Source organism: Podarcis filfolensis (genome assembly GCF_964270895.1).
Source record: "Podarcis filfolensis genome assembly, chromosome: W".
NCBI classification, from domain to species: Eukaryota; Metazoa; Chordata; class Lepidosauria; order Squamata; family Lacertidae; genus Podarcis; species Podarcis filfolensis.
The window spans coordinates 21,450,199-21,474,103 of record NC_139619.1 but is presented as its reverse complement, the minus strand read 5'-3'; the positions used below and the strand labels follow the sequence as shown (position 1 = coordinate 21,474,103).

At 44.2% G+C, this 23,905-nt stretch overlaps 1 protein-coding gene across 2 annotated transcripts in view; it reads left to right on the top strand.

Moving 5' to 3' along the window:
- Positions 1 to 23,905, top strand: part of LOC310753843 (four and a half LIM domains protein 1-like) — a 108,110-nt gene that overhangs the window by 65,862 nt on the left and 18,343 nt on the right. The window contains exons 1-3 of one of the 2 annotated variants that reach the window (XM_083595203.1): positions 5,813 to 5,888; positions 19,345 to 19,526; positions 20,696 to 20,870. In XM_083595203.1, the coding sequence (XP_083451329.1) occupies positions 5,867 to 5,888; positions 19,345 to 19,526; positions 20,696 to 20,870 (379 nt within the window). In that variant the 5' untranslated portion in view covers positions 5,813 to 5,866. Of the gene's footprint in view, positions 1 to 5,812; positions 5,889 to 19,344; positions 19,527 to 20,695; positions 20,871 to 23,905 lie in introns of those variants that run through there. The other variant, XM_083595204.1, reaches the window with a different exon arrangement.

The window sequence follows — 23,905 nt, the reverse complement described above, 5'->3', positions numbered from 1 at the left end:
TCAGCAAATGGTAACAGGGGCAGGATCGTGAAATCTGGAAGCCCCTAGTCATGAACTGGCACATGGGCGGTGGATACAGATTCAGTCATTCTGACTCAAGGAATGAGGCAGTTGAGTAGCTCAGCAGCTTTATCCATGACTGAGCAGTCCTATTTAGGATCCACTCTGCTCACCCCGAAAAGGGGAAGGGGCTAGAAAAGGTGCCCAAAATATAGTTTGCCTCCCTTTTTCCCTGACTGGATTACCGCACCCAGTGGGGTCACCACCTAGCGGTTGTAAAAGACAATAGAATTTTGGAACATGGAATATATGGACTTTGTCAGATAACACAGACAGTGAGCATCCTGAACGCAGAACTGCCATCATTGCAAGAGAGCTGTGACGTTTTAACATCACTATTGCAGCGCTTCAAGACTCTCGAAGAGCAGGCGAGGGACAACTGAAGGAAGAAAAAGGAGGCTACACAGTCTTCTGGAAAGGTCTATCTGAACAAGAACATCAAATACATGGGGTAGGCTTCACTATAAAAAATGACCTTGTGAAGCTCCTGTCAGAAGTCCCTACTGGCATTAATGAGCGGCTCTCAACCCTTCGAATAAAGCTCACCCAAAACCAACAGGCTACTATTATAAGCGCTTATGCACCAACACTGGATGCCGATGAAGACATTAAAGAAAAAAATTACTCTCAGTTGGATACCGTCCTATCAGAGACGCCTAAGAAAGATAAAATTATCCTCCTGGGTGATTTTAATGCAAGAGCTGGGGGAGATTTCAATCTGTGGCCTAGGACTATTGGGAAAGAAAGAGTTGGCAACAGCAACCAGAACGGAATCTTGCTCTTGACAATATGTGCAGCGCACAACCTTGTTATTACCAACACACTCTTTTGACAGAAAAATAAATTTAAAATTTCATGGAGGCATCCTCGGTCAAACCATTGGCACCTCTTACACTATGTTATTGTCCGTGCTAAAGATCAACATGATGTGCTCCTTACCAGAGCTATGACGAGCGCCGACGACTGCTGGACAGATCACCGACTAATACGCTCCACGATGGCTATCAAGATTATACCTCAACGCAGGCTTCAGGGAAGAAAACCAAGGAGCAAAATGAACACTCAAGCCCTTCAAGATCCCATTAAGCGGGATTGCTTCCAAACAACTCTTAAGGACCATCTGCTTTCAGAATTCCCTGATAACATCGAGGAACACTGGACCAAGCTAAAAACATCCATTATTGCAGCCTGTGAACAAACTATTGGATACCAAACCAGGAAACACCAGGACTGGTTTGATGAGAATGACAGTGAGATTGAACGCATGATTGACAAGAAAAGGAAGGCATTTCAGATTTGGCAAAGAGATAGAAACTGTGCCACTAAGAAAAAAACCTATGCCAACGCTAAGGCTGAGGTTCAAAGAAGAACTAGAGAACTAAAAAACACCTGGTGGATAAAAAAAGCTCAAGAGATCCAGCACTTAGCCGACACTCATGATGCACAGAGTTTGTTTAAAGCTGCAAAGTCCATCTATGGGCCAATAAATCATGGCACATGTTCCCTACGTTCAGCAGACGGTATCAAACTTCTAAAAGATAAAGAAGCTATTGCACTGCGCTGGAAAGAACATTACCAACATCTCCTTAACCGCAACTCCCCCGTAGCTGCTGAGGTCCTCTCACAAATTCCACAAAAACAAGTTAGAGATGAGCTTGCAGTATCTCCAAATCTGGGAGAGTTGTGTACAGCTATTAACCAAATGAAAAACAACAAAGCCAGTGGACCTGGCAACTACTCTATTCCAAACTTAAAAATGGAAAGCGTAATGCTGGTGGTCAACAAAAAAGGTTTAAAGACTGTCTCAAGGCAAATATAAAAAAAATGTAGTAGAAACACTAACAACTGGGAAACACTGGCCTGCGAGCACTCCAGTTGGAGAACAGCCTTTACCAAAGGTGTCATGGGCTTTGAAGACACTCAAACTCAGGACGATAGGGAGAAATGTGCTAAGAGGAAGGCATGCTTGGCAAACCCTCACTGTGATCAACTCCCGCCCGGAAACCAATGTTCCCACTGTGGAAGGATGTGTGCATCCAGAATTGGCCTCCACAGTCACTTACGAACTCATTGTTAAAACCGTGTTTATGGAAGACAATCTTACTCGGCTACGAGTGATTGCCAAAGAAGAGAGTAAGATAAGACCTTTGGAGCAGGCATTTTTTTAAAAAAAGGTTTTTTTATGAACTGCCCTACTGATATACACAACACTATCAAACCTATAATTAGGTAAATCCAACTAAGAAGCCCAAAACATTCTTCTGCAGAAAGAAACTAGATTTATTTCCCTGCTTGATTCTTTGCATCCCTCAGGTTTAAATACAGAAATAGATTATAGTTGGTTTTTTATGAGTCATCGTTAATATCTTGATATACAATGGATAACCTTAAAAATCTATGTTGAATATAGTGGTTTCAAAGGGGTCACTTTAAGATAGGCATCCCAAACCTTCGGCCCTCCAGATGTTTTCGACTACAATTCCCATTATCCCTGACCACTAGTCCTGTTAGCTAGGGATCATGGGAGTTGTAGGCCAAAACATCTAGAAGGACAAAAGTTGGGGATGCCTGCTTTAAGAGGTAAAAAAATGCCTGCTTTTTAAGAGAGAAACAAACTTTGCTGTAGGTTGCTGCCACCTGTAACTAGAATTAACACAGTGTCTCTCTACAAAATTAAACATGGGATTACTGGTTGTTTACTGCGGAATCTGCCATGTCACTTGTCCCATGTCTCTGATACAGAAAATATGGTATGTAGATCCATTGTTCAATATGTGTGTTATATGTTTTATTTCCTAATTTGTTAAAAAAAACTACAGGCAGCCCTGTTTAGGGAAGCTTTTAATGTTTGATGGACTATTGCATTCTAATATTTTGTTGGGCGGGGTAGAAATAATAATTGGTTTGTTGGTTTGTTTGTTTGTTTGTTTGTCTGTTTAGAGTATGCAGGGTGAAACAAGGTATTATTCCGGGAATCCTTGTCTTAAGTTCTTTCATCTGGTACCTGCATACAATAACTTTACTTTGCAAAGGCATATGTGGAACGTTACAAAGAACAAGTTCATTTTCTGCAAGTACCGCTTCCTAAAGTTGTTGCGTCTGACACTTGTATTCATAAATACATACGTGAAACACAAAAAGCTTCTATTTGGACATTACGTAAGTATATAAGAACTGAACTATTTGTATTTCCTGTTCAAAATGTTGGTCTTTAATTGCTTCTGCTTAATTTGATAATGTGAAAAGAGTTATGTTTATATGATGCATAAAGAATTATCATAGTTAAACACAGCCAGGAACTGATATACACCCGAATAAATTTGCTTTATATCCCGTTGGGCAGATGGCCTTCTCGGTAGTGGCGCCCGCCCTGTGGAACTCCCTCCCGTTAGATGTCAAAGGAATAAACAACTACCTGACATTTAGAAGACATCTGAAGGCAGCCCTCTTTAGGGAAGTTTTGAATGACTGATGTTTTAATGTATTTCTAACCTTCCGTTGGAAGCCGTCCATTATGGCTGGGAAATAATAAATTATTATTATTATTATCTAGTTCAGAACAAGAGTCCTGTTCCCTCCTGCGATTTCCAGCAGATGGTGCTCAGAAACATTACTGCCTCCAGCCCTGCATTTTGTTATTTGTGCATCCAGACTAAACCAATTCTGGGCTTCAGCCTTTGAACGTTTCCTTCGGAGCACTTCATTGAACTCGCGCAAAATAAGTTGCTCTCCATCAAGGTGAAAGCTCCATTTGCCCAAACCGTGGCTATGCATGGTGAGTAAGCATTGTGTTTTCTGAAGCGTTTCCTCAACCTAAGCGCTCTGGCCATAAAAATGAAGTGGCTGGGAGGACAGATGGAAGGTGGCATTCTCATATTTCCTCCTGTCACTCAACGCTGCTTAAAAAGGGCCTGGGCATGGATGAACTATTAGTCACAATCACCAAATAGAGAAATTCGGCTGCAGTCAACAGCAAGCAAAGAAAGGCATTGGAACCTCACTTCTGTGTAATGTTTCATACTGAATCGGCATATAAATTCCTTAACGGGGAGGCAGCCCAGCGAAAGGGCCTCGACCCTCCAAATGTTTTTGGCCTGTTTTTGAAGGACCAGCTGCGCAGCCTGGGGGTCATTTTGGACCCATGGGGGCGCAGGTCCATTTTGTGTCCAGAGCAGCTCCATCTGGGACGCAAGTGGAGACCCACCCACTGTCTGGCCAGAGTGGTCAGGATCCAACCTCAACCCGTTCACCGCCATCCATCCTCCAACTGTCCCAAATGGTCCTTTCCATAGAGGCCATAATACATGGTCCTTAGTTCTCAATCCATATACATAACTTCTGATCCTATAGGTAACATAATATTAACCTTTTTTTGCTTCTTCTTCTACTTCAGGCTTCCTCAACCTCGGCCCTCCAGATGTTTTTTGGCCTACAACACCCATGATCCCTAGCTAGCAGGACCAGTGGTCAGGGATGATGGGAATTGAAGTCTCAAAACATTTGGAGGGCTGAGGTTGAGGAAACCTGTTCTACTTTATCAGCAATTTCCCATCTTAGCCTAATCTCTTGTCTTGTTTCCTCTCTTCTCTCCTTTTTGGCTTTGCGCGTTCATTTATCCCTGATTTTGCTGCTGTGACTGTGCCTGGGTATAAGCTACTTCGAAAGGAAGCAGGGCACATTTGGGATACCAGCTGTAATGATAATTTGCAGCACCTAAACGCCTCTGATATTGAGAAACAAGGAAGCAAGTTGAATGCCTTGGGACACAGTTTCAGGTATTAAGATTGCAAAGAGGTATAGTTTATATAGTTAGTTTATATAGTTTATACAGTTAGTTCATGGGTAGGCACACTAAGCCCAGGGGCGGAATCCGGCCCAGTCGCCTTCTCAATCTGGCCTGCGGACAGTCCGGGAATCAGCGTGTTTTGACATGAGTAGAATGTGTGCTTTTATTTAAAATGCATCTCTGGGTGATTTGTGGGGCCTGCCTGGTGTTTTGACATTAGTAGAATGTGTGCCCTTTTATTGAAATGCATCTCTGGGTTATTTGTGGGGCATAGGAGTTCGTTCCTTATTTTTTTTCAAAATCTAGTCTGGCCCCCCGCAAGGTCTGAGGAGCAGTGGAGTGGTCCCCAGCTGAAAAAGTTTGCTGACCCCTGAGTTAGTTTACATAGGTTACATTTGTTGGAAGCAGGACTCTGAGAAAGAGTCCCATTCTGTGAATAAAACAGTATTTAAACAGCATTCAAAATGCTCTACAAAAGAAATCAAACCACAAATGTTTCATTTCCCAATATAACACAACCCCCTACATTAGCTCAGCAGCGAAGTTGCCTGAACCATCATAATAATAATAATAATAATAATAATAATAATAATAATAATAATAATTTATCATTTCTGCCCCGTCCATCTGGCTGGCTCTCCCCAGCCGCTCCAAGCTGCATCCAACAAAAAATTAAAAAGACAGCTGTTCAAAACTTCCCGAAATTATGCACCCCCACCGAGAGGGCTCAGATTCCTACAGGGGCTACTCAGCGTTTTGGACGTTTTCGGAGACTGAAGTAGCTGGGCAGGTATTTATATCCTGTTGGTGGTGCCCTATTCTTCTCCCCTGAGATCACCTAAAATGGTAAGATGTTTTCTGTGGTATGAGGGCCACCAGTCTGGGGCAAAGGGGTGTGGACATCTCCTGGTGGCCCCCGCCCCCATATTAATAGCCTCCCTGAACTCTCAAACTGAGACATGCTCTTTATCAGCTGAGCTCCTAAAGTAGGACTGGTTGGGAATTGGTCCTCGCTGAAGGATGGCTTATCACAGGCACGCAGGTAACCCTCCTCTGCGCCCCAAATATATATATAACTTTTCATTGCCTTTTGTGCTTTGGGCAAGAGTTCAGGCTGGCTTGCTTGCTCTTTCAACAGGATTTCGCTGTGCTGGAAATTCTTCATTTGAGCTGGAGGGGCTTTCCAGCAAATAAGGGGACCCTCTGTGCGATGATATTCCTTCCAGGGAAGGTAGGAGTGGGCAGTAGGGCAGTTCAAAAAAACCTCTTTTTTGAAAATGCCTGCTCCAAAGGTCTTATCTTGCTACACTAGGGATTATATAACTGTATCTGAAATTTCATGCATATCAGTTAATATCATGACCCTCCTCCACGAAAATAGCTGTTTACTTGGCCGTTTTCCTATGCCGTGGAGGCTGAAATTTCAATTCAGCGGAGCAGGGTCAAGATATTAACTGATATACAGGAAATTTCAGATATAGCTATATAATCCCTAGTGTAGTAAGAGAAGACCTTTGGAGCAGGCATTTTTTTTAAAAAAAGTTTTTTATGAACTGCCCTAGTAGGCAGAGGTTCTGCTTCTTCCAGTATACTGGCATTAGTTCGCCTGTCTTCCCAAGTGAATTGTCAAATTTTCCAGAGACCCCGTTAACAGAATCTTTCGAGGAGTTGGAGGTGGCGTTGATAAGTAAGTATAAGAGCTGGTAAAGGGCAATTAAGCAGGCCTATCACTAACTTCAAATGCAGCTCATGGACTGGGCTCTAAACAACTGCCAGATCCTTTTTGCAGGAGACAGGACAGAGAGAAGCTTCCAGGACAGCCTTGTCCCTGCTTAGACTCTCCACTAAACTCCTTAGCCGTCATTCTTTTAAATTTTGTTGTGGTTTAGTCATTTCCGACTCTTGTGACCCCATGGACCAGAGCACGCCAGGCACTCCTGTCTTCCACTGCCTCCCGCAGTTTGGTCAAACTCATGTTCGTAGCTTCGAGAACACTGTCCCACCATCTCGTCCTCTGTCGTCCCCTTCTTCTTGTGCCCTCCATCTTTCCCAACATCAGGGTTTTTCCCAGGGAGTCTTCTCTTCTCATGAGGTGGCCAAAGTATTGGAGCCTCAGCTTCACGATCTGTCCTTCCAGTGAGCACTCAGGGCTGATTTCCTTTAGAATGGATACGTTTGATCTTCTTGCAGTCCATGGGACTCTCAAGAGTCTCCTCCAGCACCATAATTCAAAAGCACCAATTCTTCGGTGATCAGCCTTCTTTATGGTCCAGCTCTCACTTCCATACATCACTACTGGGAAAACCATGGCTTTAACTATACGGACCTTTGTTGGCAAGGTGATGTCTCTGCTTTTTAAGATGCTGTCTAGGTTTGTCATTGCTTTTCTCCCAAGAAGCAGGTGTCTCTTAATTTCGTGACTGCTGTCACCATCTGCACTGATCATTTGTATCATTTAGGCGTAGACAAATTAGACTGCTTTACTAAAACCCAAAGAGTGAAGTTTTGGATAGACCATTTGAGTCCAGGGGCTCTTGGGACAATCTTGCAGCACTAGGGATATTAGATCAGGGGGATTTGAGTTTAGGCGAAGCCACAAGTTAAATGTCCTGTGCAAGATCCGTAATTCTACTGAAGGGAGATTGGCCTCTAGGTGCAATGATGTGTTTGGGACACAGGGTGGTACAGAAAAAAATTGCCTTAGAAACTTTGCATGCAGGAAAGCCCCAAGCTAGACCCCTGGAACCACCACTTAAAAACACCTGAAGTCGCATTTGAATCAAAAACCCCCGAGACCTGCTGCCTTTATGCGTATGGAGCTCAGTGGACAAATATCCTGACCTGGTACCAAGCGGCTTCCTAGGGTGATGTTACTGGATCCATATTACAGATCAGGTAGACTGAGGCAGAGGACGAGAGAAAGGGTGTTAACTTCTGTTGCGGAAATGACGGGGGGGCCCACATCTTTAAAGTTGTTAAATGTTACAAATATTATGCCTGAATGTATCCCTTCGACTTGACAGCTCAGGGAAGATACCTAGCTTTAAAAAATCATATAAAATCAACCCCTTTGCCAGTTTCCTCCATTCCAAAGCTATTTTGCCCTTGGAAAAAGGACTCTTTCCCCTGTCACCTCTCCAAGTGTGAAGACATGTATACACACCTCCTACCCCAGGAAATGCCCAGAGGTGACAATTGCAGGGCTCATTGTTTGCCAAGGGAAGTGAAATCTCATCACCAGACTTGCCTCAGGCTCCAGACATGCAAAGGAAGTTTTATTGTACTTTTGGGTGGTGGGTACGTAAGACCTATTTGTCTGTGCTAATCTTGTGTAACCCTCCCCTTTCTGACGGTTTTAGTGGTGTAGCATTGACATATAGATTATGTTGTGGAAACTGTATTCTGGGATACTGTGGGAAAGTTTTAAAAGTCAATGTCGCCCCAATGCTCGGGGTTCTTACTGCCGTTTGAACCTGTTGCACAACAATAAAGGATCAAAGTCTAACGACCGCTGTTTTGCTCCAAATTACTTGGCTGGAATTTCCTTCTTTTACTGACCGCATGGACCCACGGGGGACTCGCACCCCAACGAGCTGGGCTGTTGAGTAGTCTCTCAACCCAGAATTTTCTTTAACACGTGCTTGGGTGGGCTCACAGCTTGGCCCCTTGTCTCTGTCTTCCATAAGCACTTTGGTGCTCATTCACCCTAGCTGTGCTCCTGTGCTGTAGGACTGGCATTTGCAGTTCATGCTTCAATCCCACTTTGCCTGCTGATGGACGGATGGAGGCTGCAGAAATTGTTTCGCGTCCTTCCAGAGACATTTGAGCCCCCCCCCGCAAGCTATTTGCTTACCAGTTGCCCGCCCTCCCATTTGTTGAATGTGTTCTGCAAACCGTTGCCACAACGCAAAATACTTGGTATATAGCCAGACCAAATTCCGGGTAATCGAGTGAAAGGGCAAGCAACTCAGGAAACAATGGGGTCATGGGCCTATATTTAGATTGGAGGGAGGGTGGGTGGGAGAGAACATTGCAGAAACAAGTTAGCCATGAACACATTGGTTTTACTTGGCTGTCCTGGACCTTAGAAAGGGGTGCTCTGCGTAGCCCCCCGCTTGCTTACTTCTCTTGTTCTGAGCTTGCAGGCCTGACCCTGTAGCTGTGAGAGCTTCAGACAGGAATGGCAGTCTGGCAGCCCCTGCTCCAGATCTGTTCTCTGTCTGGATCTAACGCTGTTTGAAATAAATTAAAAAATTTAAAAATTGTCCAGCAGCGCCTTAGAGACCAACTCAGTTTGTTCTGGGTCTAAGCTTTCGTGTGCAGGTGCCCTTCTTCAGATACATGGAAACCAAAGTCTGTATAAGAACTAGTATGAAAAAAGAGGCCTCCCAGCATTCTCCCAGGCCCATATAAGAACAGCGTAAACAGTTGGGCCTGATGAGTGTTTACTGTTCCCAACCCTAATCCTGCGGTAAGCCATCTAACTAGGTTTTAATTTGATCCTGACTTGTTTTCAGGAGGTAATTTCATTATTGTTTGATTTTATACCAATGTTACATATTTGGTGTTAGCCGCCCTGAGCCCGGTTTCGTCCGAGGAGGGCGGGATACAAATCAAAGTTTATTATTTGTTATTATTATTACCAGGCCGTGATATATAGTGGGAGGGTGGGGCGGGGTTTTTCTACGCAGTGTAGTAGAACTCAATGGGTATTATGCAGATGACCAAAATTAGCCGAAATAAAAAAATAATTGTCCAGTAGCACCTTAGAGAACAACTCAGTTTGTTCTGAGTCTAAGCTTCGTGTGCAGGCCCCCTTCTTCAGATACATGGAAGCAGAAGTCACTAGACCCTTACATATACTAGGAGGGTGGAGTGGGGTATTTCTCAGAAGGGTAGTAGGAGACGGGTGATTTTATGGTTCCAGAACTGAAACCTTCCTCTGCCTGTCCAGGATTACAGACCTGCGCCTCCATGATTGACACCTTCTTAATCCTTGTATTTAATGATAATAACACTTGGCTGTCGTGCGCAGGCAGACTTCTTCAGATACACTGAACCAGAAGTCCCCAGACCCTGATATTTAGTGGAAGGAAAAGTCACCAGACCCTGATATATAGAGGGAGGGTAGGGTTTTTCTCTGAAGGGTAGTAGGACTCAATGGGTTTGGTCAACCTGTGGGCGACTGTGAATGACTGCAATTAGTCCTACAGGAAAAAGCAAGAGATAGTATGCAGATGATTAGCACATGTAATGAGACAGGAATCCAATATCTCTATTCAGACCAGGTCTCTCCATCGTTTTCAGTTGAGTAATAAGTTGCAATTCAGCCACTTCTCCTTCAAGTCTATTTCTGAAATTCTTTTGTCATAAGATAGCTGCTTGGAGATCCTGTATTGAATGTCCTGGGAGACGGAAGCTTTCTCCTCCTGGCTTCTCTGTCTTGTGATTCCCAATGTCGGATTGATGCCCATTTATCCTCTGGTGCTGGGTTTGGCCTGTTGGTCCAATATACAGAGCCAAAGGGCACTGCTGGCATTTGATGGCATACACCAGGCATGGCCCAAGTCCATCTCAGGGGCCTAATCTGGCCCACAAGTCAGTTTAATTTGGCTCCTGTGGAAGTTTATTTCCTAAAAATCCTAAAAAAAATCAACAACTTTGGTCGGCCCTTTGATCACAGCCCTTCACTTCATCAAATCTGGCCCTCTTTGAAAAAAGTTTGGACACCACTGGCTACACCATGGGTAGGCAAACAAAGGCCCAGGGGCCAGATCCAGTCCAATCGCCTTCTCAGTCCGGCCTGCGAATGGTCCAGGAATCAGCGTGCTTTGACATGAGTAGAATGTGTCCTTTTATTTAAAATGCATCTCTGGGTTATTTGTGGGGCATAGGAATTCGTTCATTCCCCCCCCCCCCAAAAAAAAAACACTAGTCCGGCCCCCCACAAGGTCTGAGGGACAGTGGACCGGCCCCCTGCGGAAAAAAATTGCTGACCCCTGGCCATATACAGTGTTTGAAGATGAGCCATGAAATAGGCCTGAGATGATGATGATGATGATGATGATGATGATGATAATTTATTTATACTCCGCCCATCTGGCTGGGTTTCCCCAGCCACTCTGGGCGGCTTCCAACAAAAGATTAAAATACAATAGTCCATCAAACATTAAAAGCTTCCCTAAACATTAAAAGCCTTCAGATGTCTTCTAAAAGTCTGGTAGTTGTTTTTCTCTTTGACATCTGGTGGGAGGGCGTTCCACAGGGTGGGCGCCACTACCGAGAAAGCCCTCTGCCTGGTTCCCTGTAACTTGGCTTCTTGCAGTGAGGGAACCACCAGAAGGCCCTTGGCGCTGGACCTCAGTGTCCGGGTAGAACAATGGATGGAGATGCTCCTTCAGGTATGGGATGTTTGGTGTTGTTGGGTCCAGCAATGGTGCAATCCAGGCGTGTGTGGGCAGCAAAGTTGGCACCTGGGTTTATTGTAGGCTCTGGTACCTGTGTCCATGTTAAGTCTGTATGATTGTGGGTGAGGAGTTGCTTAAGATTGGGCGGCTGACAGTAGGTGAGGAAAGGTCTTCCTCCCAGAGCTTGGGAAAGGGAACTGTCGCCGTCTAGGAGAGGTTGCAAATCTCTGATGAGGCATTGAACTATTTTAACTTGGGAGCTGGATGTGATCGCTAGTAGCGTTCTGTTGTTTTCTCTTTGGGGTGTTTTCTCGCAGCATGCTCTCTCTGGGGATCAGTTTGGCCTTGTAGATCTGTCATTGAACTTTGAGTTCCAAAACCCCTGAATCTAGGATCTGATGTTGCTTGAAAGAAGATCAATGTTCTTTTTAGAACCCAAAACTCCATGGTGGCTCTCGCTGGTGGAAGCATTAGCATTAAAACCTCTTAGCAAGAGAGGAAATTGGCCGACATACAGAGAATTATTAATAGAGGTGGAGAAAGGGTTGAAGCTGAAAGAATATGAGGAACTAAAGACTACATTGCAAAGTTGGTTACATCATAGACAATTAAACCAACAGTTTAAGGAAGACAATAAGAAAGGTCTCAGCTACACAGTGTCAAACTTACCAAAAGAGATAATTGAGAGTGATACGAAATGACTTATAAAAAATGTATCATCTCCTGTTATATGGGGAAATGCTGGATGAAATGGTAAAGTCAGCACAAATAAAGTGGGCTCAGGATTTAGGTCACAATATACAACTTGAAGACTGAGAAAAGATGCGGAAGGTGAATTTAAAATTTACAGACTGTATTTTATTGAAAGAGAATTATATTAAAATGATGTATAGATGGTATATTACGCCAGAGAAAGTGGCAAAAAAGTATAAAAAGGGATCTAAAACCTGTTGGAAATGTAAAGAAAAATATGGTACATTTTATCATATGTGGTGGGAATGCAAAAGGGTTAGAAATTATTGGGAAATTATATATAATGAATTGAAAAAAAATGTTTAAAAAGACTTTTGTTAAGAAACCAGAAGCATTCCTCCTAGGAATTTTAGATCAAGATTTAGAAAAAAAAGGAAATTGGAAACGATTTATGTCTGCAACAACAGCGGCAAGAATTATATTAGCACAAGCTTGGAAGACAGAAGAAATACCAACGAAAGAACAATGGCAAGGGAAACTTATGGAATATGCAGAACTGGCAAAATTAACAGATAAATTACATGAAAAGGATAACTAAGGCTTTAAAAGAGAATGAGAACCATTTACAACATATATGAAGAGACAACATAAAGAATTGGACTCACTGGGAGGGTTTGAATAAACCAACACAATTGTGTATAACCAAAAGCAAGACTATATGCATTGGGGAAATTTTGGGAAACAACACGCAGGGTGAGTAATATGGAAATAAAACAAAATGGGAGTATGAGGGAAGTCCAGGTGGGGAGGGGGGGATATGGAAAATTGTTAGAGAAATATTGTTAGAGGATGTATACATGAAAACACCAATAAAAAATATTTTTGAAAAAGAAAAACTAATAAAAAATATTTTAAGAAAGAAAGAAAGACGATCAATGCCCAGAGCAATTTTCGCCAAGAATGTGAACTGTTGGGAAAACCCTGGGAGTTTGTCTGTCTCCTGTGTCCTGTCTCTTGATGGATGAGGTGGCGGCTGGCCTGATGAATGGGAGACAGGTCAAGGTTAACATAGCTGGAATGGAAGCAATGTGTTCCTTAGTGGACTAGGAAGCAAAACGGGTCGTCTCGCTCTGCAAAGAGCTGCTGGAACTCACATCATGTTATAAAAAACCCACACCGCTCCTTTTTCCTGTATGGGGTACCCAAGAGCACAGCATCTAGAGACCTTAAGTGGGTTCCCTATCGCAGGGGTGGCCAACTCCCAAGAGACTGTGATCTACTCACAGAGTTAAAAACTGGCAGTGATCTACCCCCTTTTTGGGAGGAGGAAAGCCTGTTTTTTGGGGGGTTCAGGTCTAAGTGAGAGACCTTTTTTTAGGGAGGAAAGTTGTTGAGTCTTTTTTTGAGGATGGAGAAAATAATAGAGGCCGACCAGAGAATATTGAGAAGCACAACAGCTAGGCTATTGGCTATTATGTGTGACCTCCCATTCTAAAAAGACCATAAAATCAAAGAACATCCAATTGCCGTATTTTTCCGTGTATAACACGCTCCCGTGTATAAGATGCCCCCTATTTTGGGGGACTCAAATTTAAGAAAACAGGGCCCCTTTTTAAACATTTTTTTAAGTAAAAAAACCCCTAGTCTTATACATGGAAAAGTACAGCACCTAGGCAATGGATTCTTTGGATCCTGAACAACCAGGACTTCTTAGAAAGAGACAGAAAAGTCAACGGACAAACTGTTTGATTTACAAGGCCGCACAGAGCTGGCCCTGGAACAGCATAGTTTGGATATTTCAAGCCCTTGTTTGGGAGAAGAGAAGGCTTGACTTGATTCCGACAACCTCCCAGGCCCCGTGCTAGATCTCAAACACCGTCTTTCAGAACGTGGGGTTTCAAAGATATTTTTTCCGTGTCCAAGAGGTCCTCCTGGCTGTTTTTTTTTAAACGTTGGTTTCCTGTTCTCTGCTGTGATGGTCTCCTTGTCGAGAATCACCCAGTTAGGTGTTTATTGATCCATGTAACGTTGGGAAATGTCAATCACTTCTCCTACCTGGGCAGTTCTCTTTCCACAAGGGCCGATGTTGATGCCGAAATCCAGCACTGCCTGAACTCTGTGAGTGCAGCTTTCTCCCGATTGAAGGGCAGAGTGTTTGAGGACCAGGACATTTGCAGAAAAACCCAAATTTGCTATGGTACTACCAACCTGACTGTCTGCTTGTGAAACACAGACCACTTATCAACGCTGTCTCCAACTCCTTGAAAGATTCCATCAACGGGGTCTCTGAAAAATTTGGGAAGACACAGGCAAACTGTACTGGAAGAAGCAAAAATTGCCAGTGTCGAAGTGACGATTCTTCAACATCAACTTCTTGAATTCTGACAAGACAAAAGTATTCTGTTGGGGGGACAGGGTGTGTGTGTGTGTGTGTGAGGGACTCCCTGGTCCTGAATGGGGCAACTGTGCCCCTGAAGGACCAGCTGCACAGCCTGGGGGTCATTTTGGACCCATGGGGGCACAGGTCCATTCTGTGTCCAGGGCAGCTCCATCTGGGACACAGGATGAGACCCCACCTGCCCAGAGCAGTGCATGCTCTGGTTATCTCCCGCTTGGACTACTGCAATGCGCTCTACGTGGGGATACCTTGGAAGGTGACCTGGAAACTTAAACTAATCCAAAATGTGTTGGAAAAACGCTCTGGGGGAAATGGCAACACCCCCCCCCCGACCTCTGAGCGTCTCCCAGTAGGCACGTCTCTGGAATGGCATGTCCCTTCATCTCCATAGTGTCTCTCTGCGACACTTTTCATCTGAAAAGTGCACACAAGTCTTCTAGCATCACACAGCAAGAAGAAAGAAACATCCGTAGATCTAAACTACATTTTATTTAGATTCTATACAGACAATCCATAATCACGTCTGTGTTCTCCAAGCTCTGGCAGAACAACAACTGTTGCATATTTCAAAAGTGAAAGTACAGTTACAATAACATGCTCAGACGGAAGACATAAGACAGTCTTCCGTTATCACACTCTTCTCAGACATCTCATGTGATTTATATTAATCACACCAGCAGCATCGGCTGCATAAAAATTCTAACATAATGCAGCAGCCAGGCTGGTAACTGGGACCCCCGACATGACATCCACTGGGCCCAATTCATAGCATATTAATTTTTTTTTTTGTTGTTGTTGTTTAGTCGTTTAGTCGTGTCCGACTCTTCGTGACCCCATGGACCAGAGCACGCCAGGCACTTCTGTCTTCCGCTGCCTCCCGCAGTTTGGTCAGACTCATGTTTGTAGCTTCGAAGACACTATCCAACCATCTCGTCCTCTGTCGTCCCCTTCTTCTTGTGCCCTCCATCTTTCCCAACATCAGGGTCTTTTCCAGGGAGTCTTCTCTTCTCATGTGGTGGCCAAAGTATTGGAGCCTCAGCTTCACGATCTGTCCTTCCAGTGAGCACTCAGGGCTGATTTCCTTAAGAATGGATAGGTTTGATCTTCTTGCAGTCCATGGGACTCTCAAGAGTCTCCTCCAGCACCATAATTCAAAAGCATCAATTCTTCGACGATCAGCCTTCTTTATGGTCCAGCTCTCACTTCCATACATCACTACTGGGAAAACCATAGCTTTTACTATACGGACCTTTGTTGGCAAGGTGATGTCTCTACTTTTTAAGATGCTGTCTAGGTTGGTCATTGCTTTCCTCCCAAGAAGCAGGCGTCTCTTAATTTCGTGGCTGCTGTCACCATCTTCAGTGATCATGCAGCCCAAGAAAGTAAAATCTCTCACTGCCTTGATTTCTTCCCCTTCTATTTGCCAGGAGGTGATGGGACCAGTGGCCATGATCTTCATTTTTTTGATGTTGAGCTTCAGACCATATTTTGCGCTCTCCTCTTTTACCCTCAATAAAAGGTTCTTTAATTCCTCCTCACTTTCTGCCATCAAGGTTGTGTCATCTGCATATCTGAGGTTGTTGATATTTCTTCCAGCAATCTTAATTCCGGCTAGGGATTCATCCAGCCCAGCCTTTCGCATGATGAATTCTGCATATAAGTTAAATAACCAGGGAGACAATATACAGCCTTGTCGTACTCCTTTCCCAATTTTGAACCAATCAGTTGTTCCATATCCAGTTCTAACTGTAGCTTCTTGTCCCACATAGAGATTTCTCAGGAGACAGATGAGGTGATCAGGCACTCCCATTTCTTTAAGAACTTGCCATAGTTTGCTGTGGTCGACACAGTCAAAGGCTTTTGCATAGTCAATGAAGCAGAAGTAGATGTCTTTCTGGAACTCTCTGGCTTTCTCCATAATCCAGCGGATGTTTGCAATTTGGTCTCTGGTTCCTCTGCTTCTTCTAAATCCAGCTTGCACTTCTGGGAGTTCTCGGTCCACATACTGCTTGAGCCTTCCTTGTAGAATTTTAAGCATAACCTTGCTAGCGTGTGAAATGAGTGCAATTGTGCGGTAGTTGGAGCATTCTTTAGCACTGCCCTTCTTTGGGATTGGGATGTAGACTGATCTTCTCCAATCCTCTGGCCACTGCTGAGTTTTCCAAACTTGCTGGCATATTGAGTGTAGCACCTTAACAGCATCATCTTTTAAAATTTTAAATAGCTCAGCTGGAATACCATCACTTCCACTGGCCTTGTTATTTGCAGTGCTTTCTAAGGCCCATTTGACTTCACTCTCCAGGATGTCTGGCTCAAGGTCAGCAACCCCACTACCTGGGGTGTACGAGGCATCCATTTCTTTCTGGTATAATTCCTCTGTGTATTCTTGCCACCTCTTCTTGATGTCTTCTGCTTCTGTTAGGTCCTTACCACTTTTGTCCTTTATTATGGCAATCTTTGAACGAAATGTTCCTTTCATATCTCCAATTTTCTTGAACAGATCTCTGGTTCTTCCCATTCTGTTGTTTTCCTCTATTTCTTTGCATTGCTCGTTTAAGAAGGCCTTCTTATCTCTCCTTGCTATTTTTTGGAAATCTGCATTCAATTTCCTGTATCTTTCTCTATCTCCCTCGCATTTTGCTTGCCTTCTCTCCCACACTATTTGTAAGGCCTCATTGGACAGCCACTTTGCTTTCTTGCATTTCCTTTTCATTGGGATGGTTTTCGTTGCTGCCTCCTGTATAATGTTGCGAGCCTCCATCCATAGTTCTTCAGGCACTCTGTCTAGCAAATCTAAATCCTTAAACCTGTTCCTCACTTCCACTGTGTATTCATAAGGGATTTGATTTAGATTGTATCTTACCGGCCCAGTGGTTTTTCCTACTTTCTTCAGTTTAAGCTTGAATTTTGCTATAAGAAGCTGATGATCCGAGCCACAGTCAGCTCCAGGTCTTGTTTTTGCTGACTGTATTGAGCTTCTCCATCTTTGGCTGCAGAGAATATAATCAATCTGATTTCGATGCTGCCCATCTGGTGATGTCCACGTGTAGAGTCGTCTCTTGTGTTGTTGGAAAAGCGTGTTTGTGATGACCAGCTTGTTCTCTTGACAGAACTCTATTAGCCTTTGCCCTGCTTCATTTTGCTCTCCAAGGCCAAACTTGCCCGTTGTTCCTTTTATCTCTTGATTCCCTACTTTAGCATTCCAATCCCCTATAATGAGAAGAACATCCTTCTTTGGTGTCGCTTCTATAAGGTGTTGTAAGTCTTCATAGAATTGGTCAATTTCAGTTTCTTCAGCACCAGTAGTTGGTGCATAAACTTGGATTACTGTTATGTTAAAAGGTCTGCCTTGGATTCGTATCGAGATCATTCTATCATTTTTGAGATTGCATCCCAGTACTGCTTTCGCCACCCTTTTGTTGACTATGAGGGCCACTCCATTTCTTTTCCGGGTTTCTTGCCCACAGTAGTAGATATGATGGTCATCCGAACTGAATTTGCCCATTCCTGTCCATTTTAGTTCACTGATGCCCAGGATGTCAATATTTATTCTTGCCATCTCATTTTTGACCACATCCAACTTACCTAGGTTCATGGTTCTTACATTCCAGGTTCCTATGCAATATTTTTCTTTACAGCATTGGACTTTCCTTTCACTTCCAGGCATATCCGCAACTGAACGTCCTTTCGGCTTTAGCCCAGCCGCTTCATCACCTCTGGATCTACTTGTACTTGTCCTCCGCTCTTCCCCAGTAGCATGTTGGACGCCTTCCGACCTGAGGGGCTCATCTTCCAGCGTCATAACTTTTATATGCCTGTTGTCTTTGTCCATGGAGTTTTCTTGGCAGGGATACTGGAGTGGCTTGCCGGTTCCTCCTCCAGGTGGATCACGTTTGGTCAAAACTCTCCACTATGACCTGTTCATCTTGGGTGCCCTGCTCGGCATAGTTCATAGCTTCTCTGAGTTCTTCAAGCCCCTTCGCCACGGCAAGGCAGTGATCCATGAAGGGGAATTTTTTTTACCTTCCTGTAATAAAAAAAAGGGGGGGAGGATTTTAGTCTTCCCAAAAGGAAACCTTCTTCCGTGGGTCAACGTGAAGAGGATGTCAGCAAGGTTGAAAATTTTTCTGTAAAATAAAGGATTTGACCGGGACCACATAACACCGGTCCTGAAAGACCTACATTGGCTCCCTCCCAGGACGTTTCCAAGCACAATTCAAAGTGTTGCTGCTGACCTTGAAAGCCCTAAACAGCCCAGTAGACCTGAAGGAGCATCTCCACCCGGAGCATCTCCACCCGAAGGCCTTCTGTTGGTTCCCTCCCTGTGAGAAGCGAGGTTACAGGGAACCAGGCAGAGGGCCTTCTCGGTAGTGGCGCCCGCCCTGTGGAACGCCCTCCTGTCAGATGTCAAAGAGATAAACAACTATCTGATGTTTAGAAGACATCTGAAGGCAGCCCTCTTTAGGAAAGTTTTGAATGACTGATTGACTGATGTTTTAATGTATTTTTAACCTTCTGTTGGAAGCTGCCCAGAGTGGTTGGGGAAACCCAGCCAGATGGGTGGGGTATAAGTAATAAATTATTATTATTATTATTATTATTATTATTATTATTATTATTATTGACTGACCTTTGCTTCCTGTTACACATTATGATAAGATCTGGACAACTAAAGGTGGACCCATGTGTGGGAATGAGTTTTATTCTTAGGCAGGCATAGGCAACCTTTGGCCCTCCAGATGTTTTGGCCTACAACTCCCATGATCCCTAGCTAACAGGACCAGTGGTCAGGGATGATGGGAATTGTAGTCCAAAACATCTGGAGGGCCAAAGGCTGCTTATGCTTGTCCCACACCATGTTCCGAGCTGCAGGTGCTTTTCCCATTTGCCGTGCACCGACCATGTGCTTCGCTGTCTCCCTCCCTGCCTCCTTTGCCCTAAATAATAACTTCTTATTATTATTATTATTATTATTATTATTATTATTATTATTATTACAGGGCCTACCAGCTACACGGTGGGCACCATGTCAGAGCGCTTTGATTGCCACTATTGCCGGGACAACCTGCACGGGAAGAAGTATGTGCAGAAGGAAGGGCGCCACTGCTGCATCAAATGCTTCGAGAAGTTCTGCGCAAACACCTGCACTGAGTGCAAGAAACCCATCGGGGCCGATTCCAAGGTGGTTATTTTAATAGTTTGCTTGTTTGCTTAATGCAAGCATAGGCAAACTTGGCCCTCCAGAAGTTTTGGGACTACAATTCCCATCATCCCACCACTGGTCCTGTTAGCTAGGGATCATGGGAGTTGTAGTCCCAAAGCATCTGGAGGGCCAAGGTTGCCTATGCCTGGCTTAATGGATATTTCTATCCCACACTTCCCCACCCCACCCCTAAAGAAGTGTGGGGCTGTTTAGGGAGGCGGGAGAGGACCCGCTGTTTAATACAGGCATAGGCAAACTCGGCCCTCCAGATGTTTTGGGAGTACAACGCCCATCATCCCAAGCTAACAGGACCAGCAGTCAGGGATGATGGGCATTCTAGTCCCCAAGCAGCACACATGAAAAACTGTAAACAAATCCTTATTTCCTGATGAATAGCCTTTGGATTCTGGACACATGGTCAGCAGACCCTGTGCACCTTCCACCGGACATTCAATGGAATGGCTTTCACCCCACCATCAACCTAACAAAGAACCAATCTATGCAATAAATACATTTTCTGGACACTACTATAAAAAGACAGGATGGGCACATAGACACATTTTTTATATATATTTCTTCCTAACTTGCGCTAGCAAGTCCCTTTGCTGAGCAGAGTGCATTCCCCTTTTGAATGCACAGCGGCTGGCTTGAGGCAAGCTTCTCACACAGGCAGGGATGATCTACCGGTAGATCTGTGGCCAATCCTGGTAGATCGCCAAATCCTTATTGTGTACAAAAAGTTACTGGGGTAGGGGAGAGCTACAAAAAAACTCTATGCAATCCTCCCCCCAACACACTCTTGCCTTTAAATGGGAAACAGTGAAAATCATTGGGTGGAGGGGAAATGTGTAGAGAAATTGGAACGGAAGCTCAATAAGCTAAGGCTGTCAGATAGATAGATAGATAGAGAGAGAGAGAGAGAGAGAGAGAGAGATGATTGATTGATTGATTGATTGATTGATTAGATAGATAGATGATAGATAGATAGATAGATAGATAGATAGATAGATAGATAGGTAGATACGTAGATAGATAGATAGATACATCAGGACCAGGGAGTCCCTCCCACCTGCCCCCCCACAACCGGACTTCTGTCTTGTCAGGATTCAACCTCAGTTCTGCTGCCTTCTCCTCCTCCCTCCCTCCAGGAACTGCATTTCAAGAACCGCTACTGGCACGAGAACTGCTTCCACTGCTTTAAGTGCTCTGTGTCTCTGGTCAATGAGCCCTTCATGCTGAAGGAGCACAACAAAGTGTGGTGCAACAAGTGCACTATGGATCAGGTCCCCCACTGCAAGGGCTGCCAGAAGCCCATCGTGGCAGGTAGGACTCCTCTCGGCTGCCTTGCGCCCCTTTGCTTCTTGCCCCCCTCGATCATGGAGCATTGCCCTGGGACGGCCAGCAGGCTTACGGAACATTTCTCTTACCAAGATACTTACATAACATGAATTCATTTTTAACTTTGCGCACAAAACCAGGGCTGTCTTGAGTATGACCACTGCTGGGATGCAAAGACCCACCCAGCGACCCCGTAATAATACTACTACTAATTATTATTATTATTATTATTATTATTATTATTATTTATTTCTACCCCGCCCATCTGGCTGATTTCCCCCAGCCACCCTGGGTGGCTCCCAATCAAGTGTAAAAAAAACCCACAGCATTAAATATTAAAAACTTCCCTAAACAGGGCTGCCTTCAGATGTCTTTTAAAAATAGGATAGCTGCTACTTTCCTTGACATCTGATGGGAGGGTGTTCCACAGGGCAGGCGCCAATACCGAGAAGCCCTCTGCCTGGTTCCCTGTAACCTCACTTCTCGCAATGAGGGAACCACCAGAAGTCCTTCATGGTGGAGACACTCCTTCAGGTATACAGGACTGAGGCCGTTTAGGGCTTTAAAGGTCAGCTCCAACACTTTGATTTGTGCTCAGAAATGTCCTGGGAGCCAATGCAGATCTCTCAGGACCGGTGTTATGTGGTCCTGGCAGCCGCTCCCAGTCCCCAGTGTAGATGCCGCATTCTGGATTAGTTGTAGTTTCCGGGTCACCTTCAAAGGTAGCCCCACGTAGAGTGCATTGCAGTAGTCCAAGCGGGAGATAACCAGAGCATGCACCACTCTGGCGAGACAGTCTGTGGGCAGGTAGGGTCTCAGCCTGCGTACCAGATGGAGCTGGTAGACAGCTGCCCCGGACACAGAATTGACCTGCACCTCCATGGACAGCTGCGAGTCCAAAATGACTCCCAGGCTGCGCACCTGGTCCTTCAGGGGCACAGTTACCCCATTCAGGACCAGGGAGTCCTCCACACCAGCCCACCCCCTGTCCCCCAACAACAGTACTCCTGTCTTTTCAGGATTCAACCTCAATCCATTAGCCGCCTTCCATCCTCCAACTGCCTCCAGGCACTCACACAGGACCTTCACTGCTTTCACTGGTTCCAATTTAAAAGAGAGGTAGAGCTGGGTATCATCCGCATATTGATGGACACCCAGCCCCAGCCCCCGATGATCTCTCCCAGCGGCTGCATGTAGATGTTAAAAAGCAGAGGACAGAACCCTGAGGCACCCCACAAGTGAGGGCCCTGGGGTCTGAACACTCATCCTCCATCACAACTTTCTGGACAAAAGATAGTTTAGCCCTTCGCACATGCGCCGCTGGGGTGCAAAAACCCGCCCAGCGCCCTCAAAATTTGGTGAATTTTGCACGCACGGCACCACGGAGAATGACAAGTGCCACCGTAGAGTCGGACAAGCGCCACCATTGCGAATGACAAGCACCACAGCTTTGGTAAATGAGCACACAAAATCGAAAGTCCTTGAGTGAAACAGTAGATCTACATTTTGGGAATACCTAGGTATAGATGTCTTTTGTTTTTCTAGCTCTGGCATAGGCAAACTCGGCTCTCCAGATGTTTGGGGACTACAACTCCCATCATCCCTGTCCACTGGTCCTGTTAGCTAGGGATGATGGGAGTTGTAGTCCCCAAACAGCTGGAGGACCGAGTTTGCCGACACCTGTTCTAGCTTTATTAAAAATTATCGTATTTCCCCGTTTATAGGACTAGGTTCCCCCCCCTAAAAAATAATGTCAAAAATGAGACGGCGTCTTATACACGGATCCATCTCACCCCCCTCGTTTTCTTCAATCTGAGTCCCCCCAAATAGAGGGCATCTTATGCATGGGGCCGTCTTATGCACGGGGAAATACAGTATTTATTATTTCATAACAGGTAGATAGTTAAGAGCTGAGGCAGCTCTTAACAAAGCCAGATGGCAAGAACCATATAATCAAAACCAGAAATCAGGTAGCTATTTTTTTTATATATAATATATTTATTAAAAGTTTAGAAATTTATATAAAACAGAGTAAACAGAACAATAACAACAAAAACAATAACAATACATACACTCCAAATATGAAAAAGAAACACACATACAAAACAGGTATAATTTCCATCCCTTATATTCATAAAACTTACTTTCCCGACCTCCTCATACCTCCCCTTTCTGTATTCCATTCTCTAATTAAGTCAATTCAGCAAATCCTTTCCCTAATTTCTATATGCTTTTTTAACCTTTCTTTTCTTAACACATAATCATTACAGCTTTAAACTCCTTAATTTCTAAATCAACATCGTTCTAGCCTTCAATAATTTTGCAATGTTTCTTAAGATAGTCCTTAAACTTCTTCCAATCTTCTTCCACCGTCTCTTTTCCCTGGTCTCAGATTCTGCCGGTCATTTCTGCCAGTCCCATATAGTCTATCACTTTCATCCGCCATTCTTCCAAGGTGGGTAGATCTTGTGTCTTCCAATACTTTGCGATGAGTATTCTTGCTGCTGTTGTAGCATACATAAAAAAAATTCTGTCCTTCTTTGGCACCAATTGGCCAACCATACCCAGGAGAAAGGCCTCTGGTTTCTTCAAGAAGGTATATTTAAATACCTTTTTCATTTCATTATAAATCATTTCCCAGAAAGCCTTAATCCTTGGGCAAGTCCACCAAAGGTGAAAGAATGTACCTTCAGTCTCTTTACATTTCCAACACTTATTATCAGACAAGTGGTAAATTTTTGCGAGCTTGACTGGAGTCATGTACCACCTATAAATCATTTTCATAATATTTTCTTTCAAGGCATTACATGCCGTAAATTTCATACCGGTGGTCCACAACCGTTCCCAGTCCTCAAACATAATGTTATGACCAATATCTTGTGCCCACTTGATCATAGCTGATTTAACTATTTCATCCTGTGTATTCCATTCCAACAGCAAGTTATACATTTTTGACAAATTATTTGTATTGGATTCTAATAGTTCTGTCTCCAGTTTTGATTTTTCCACCTGGAAGCCAA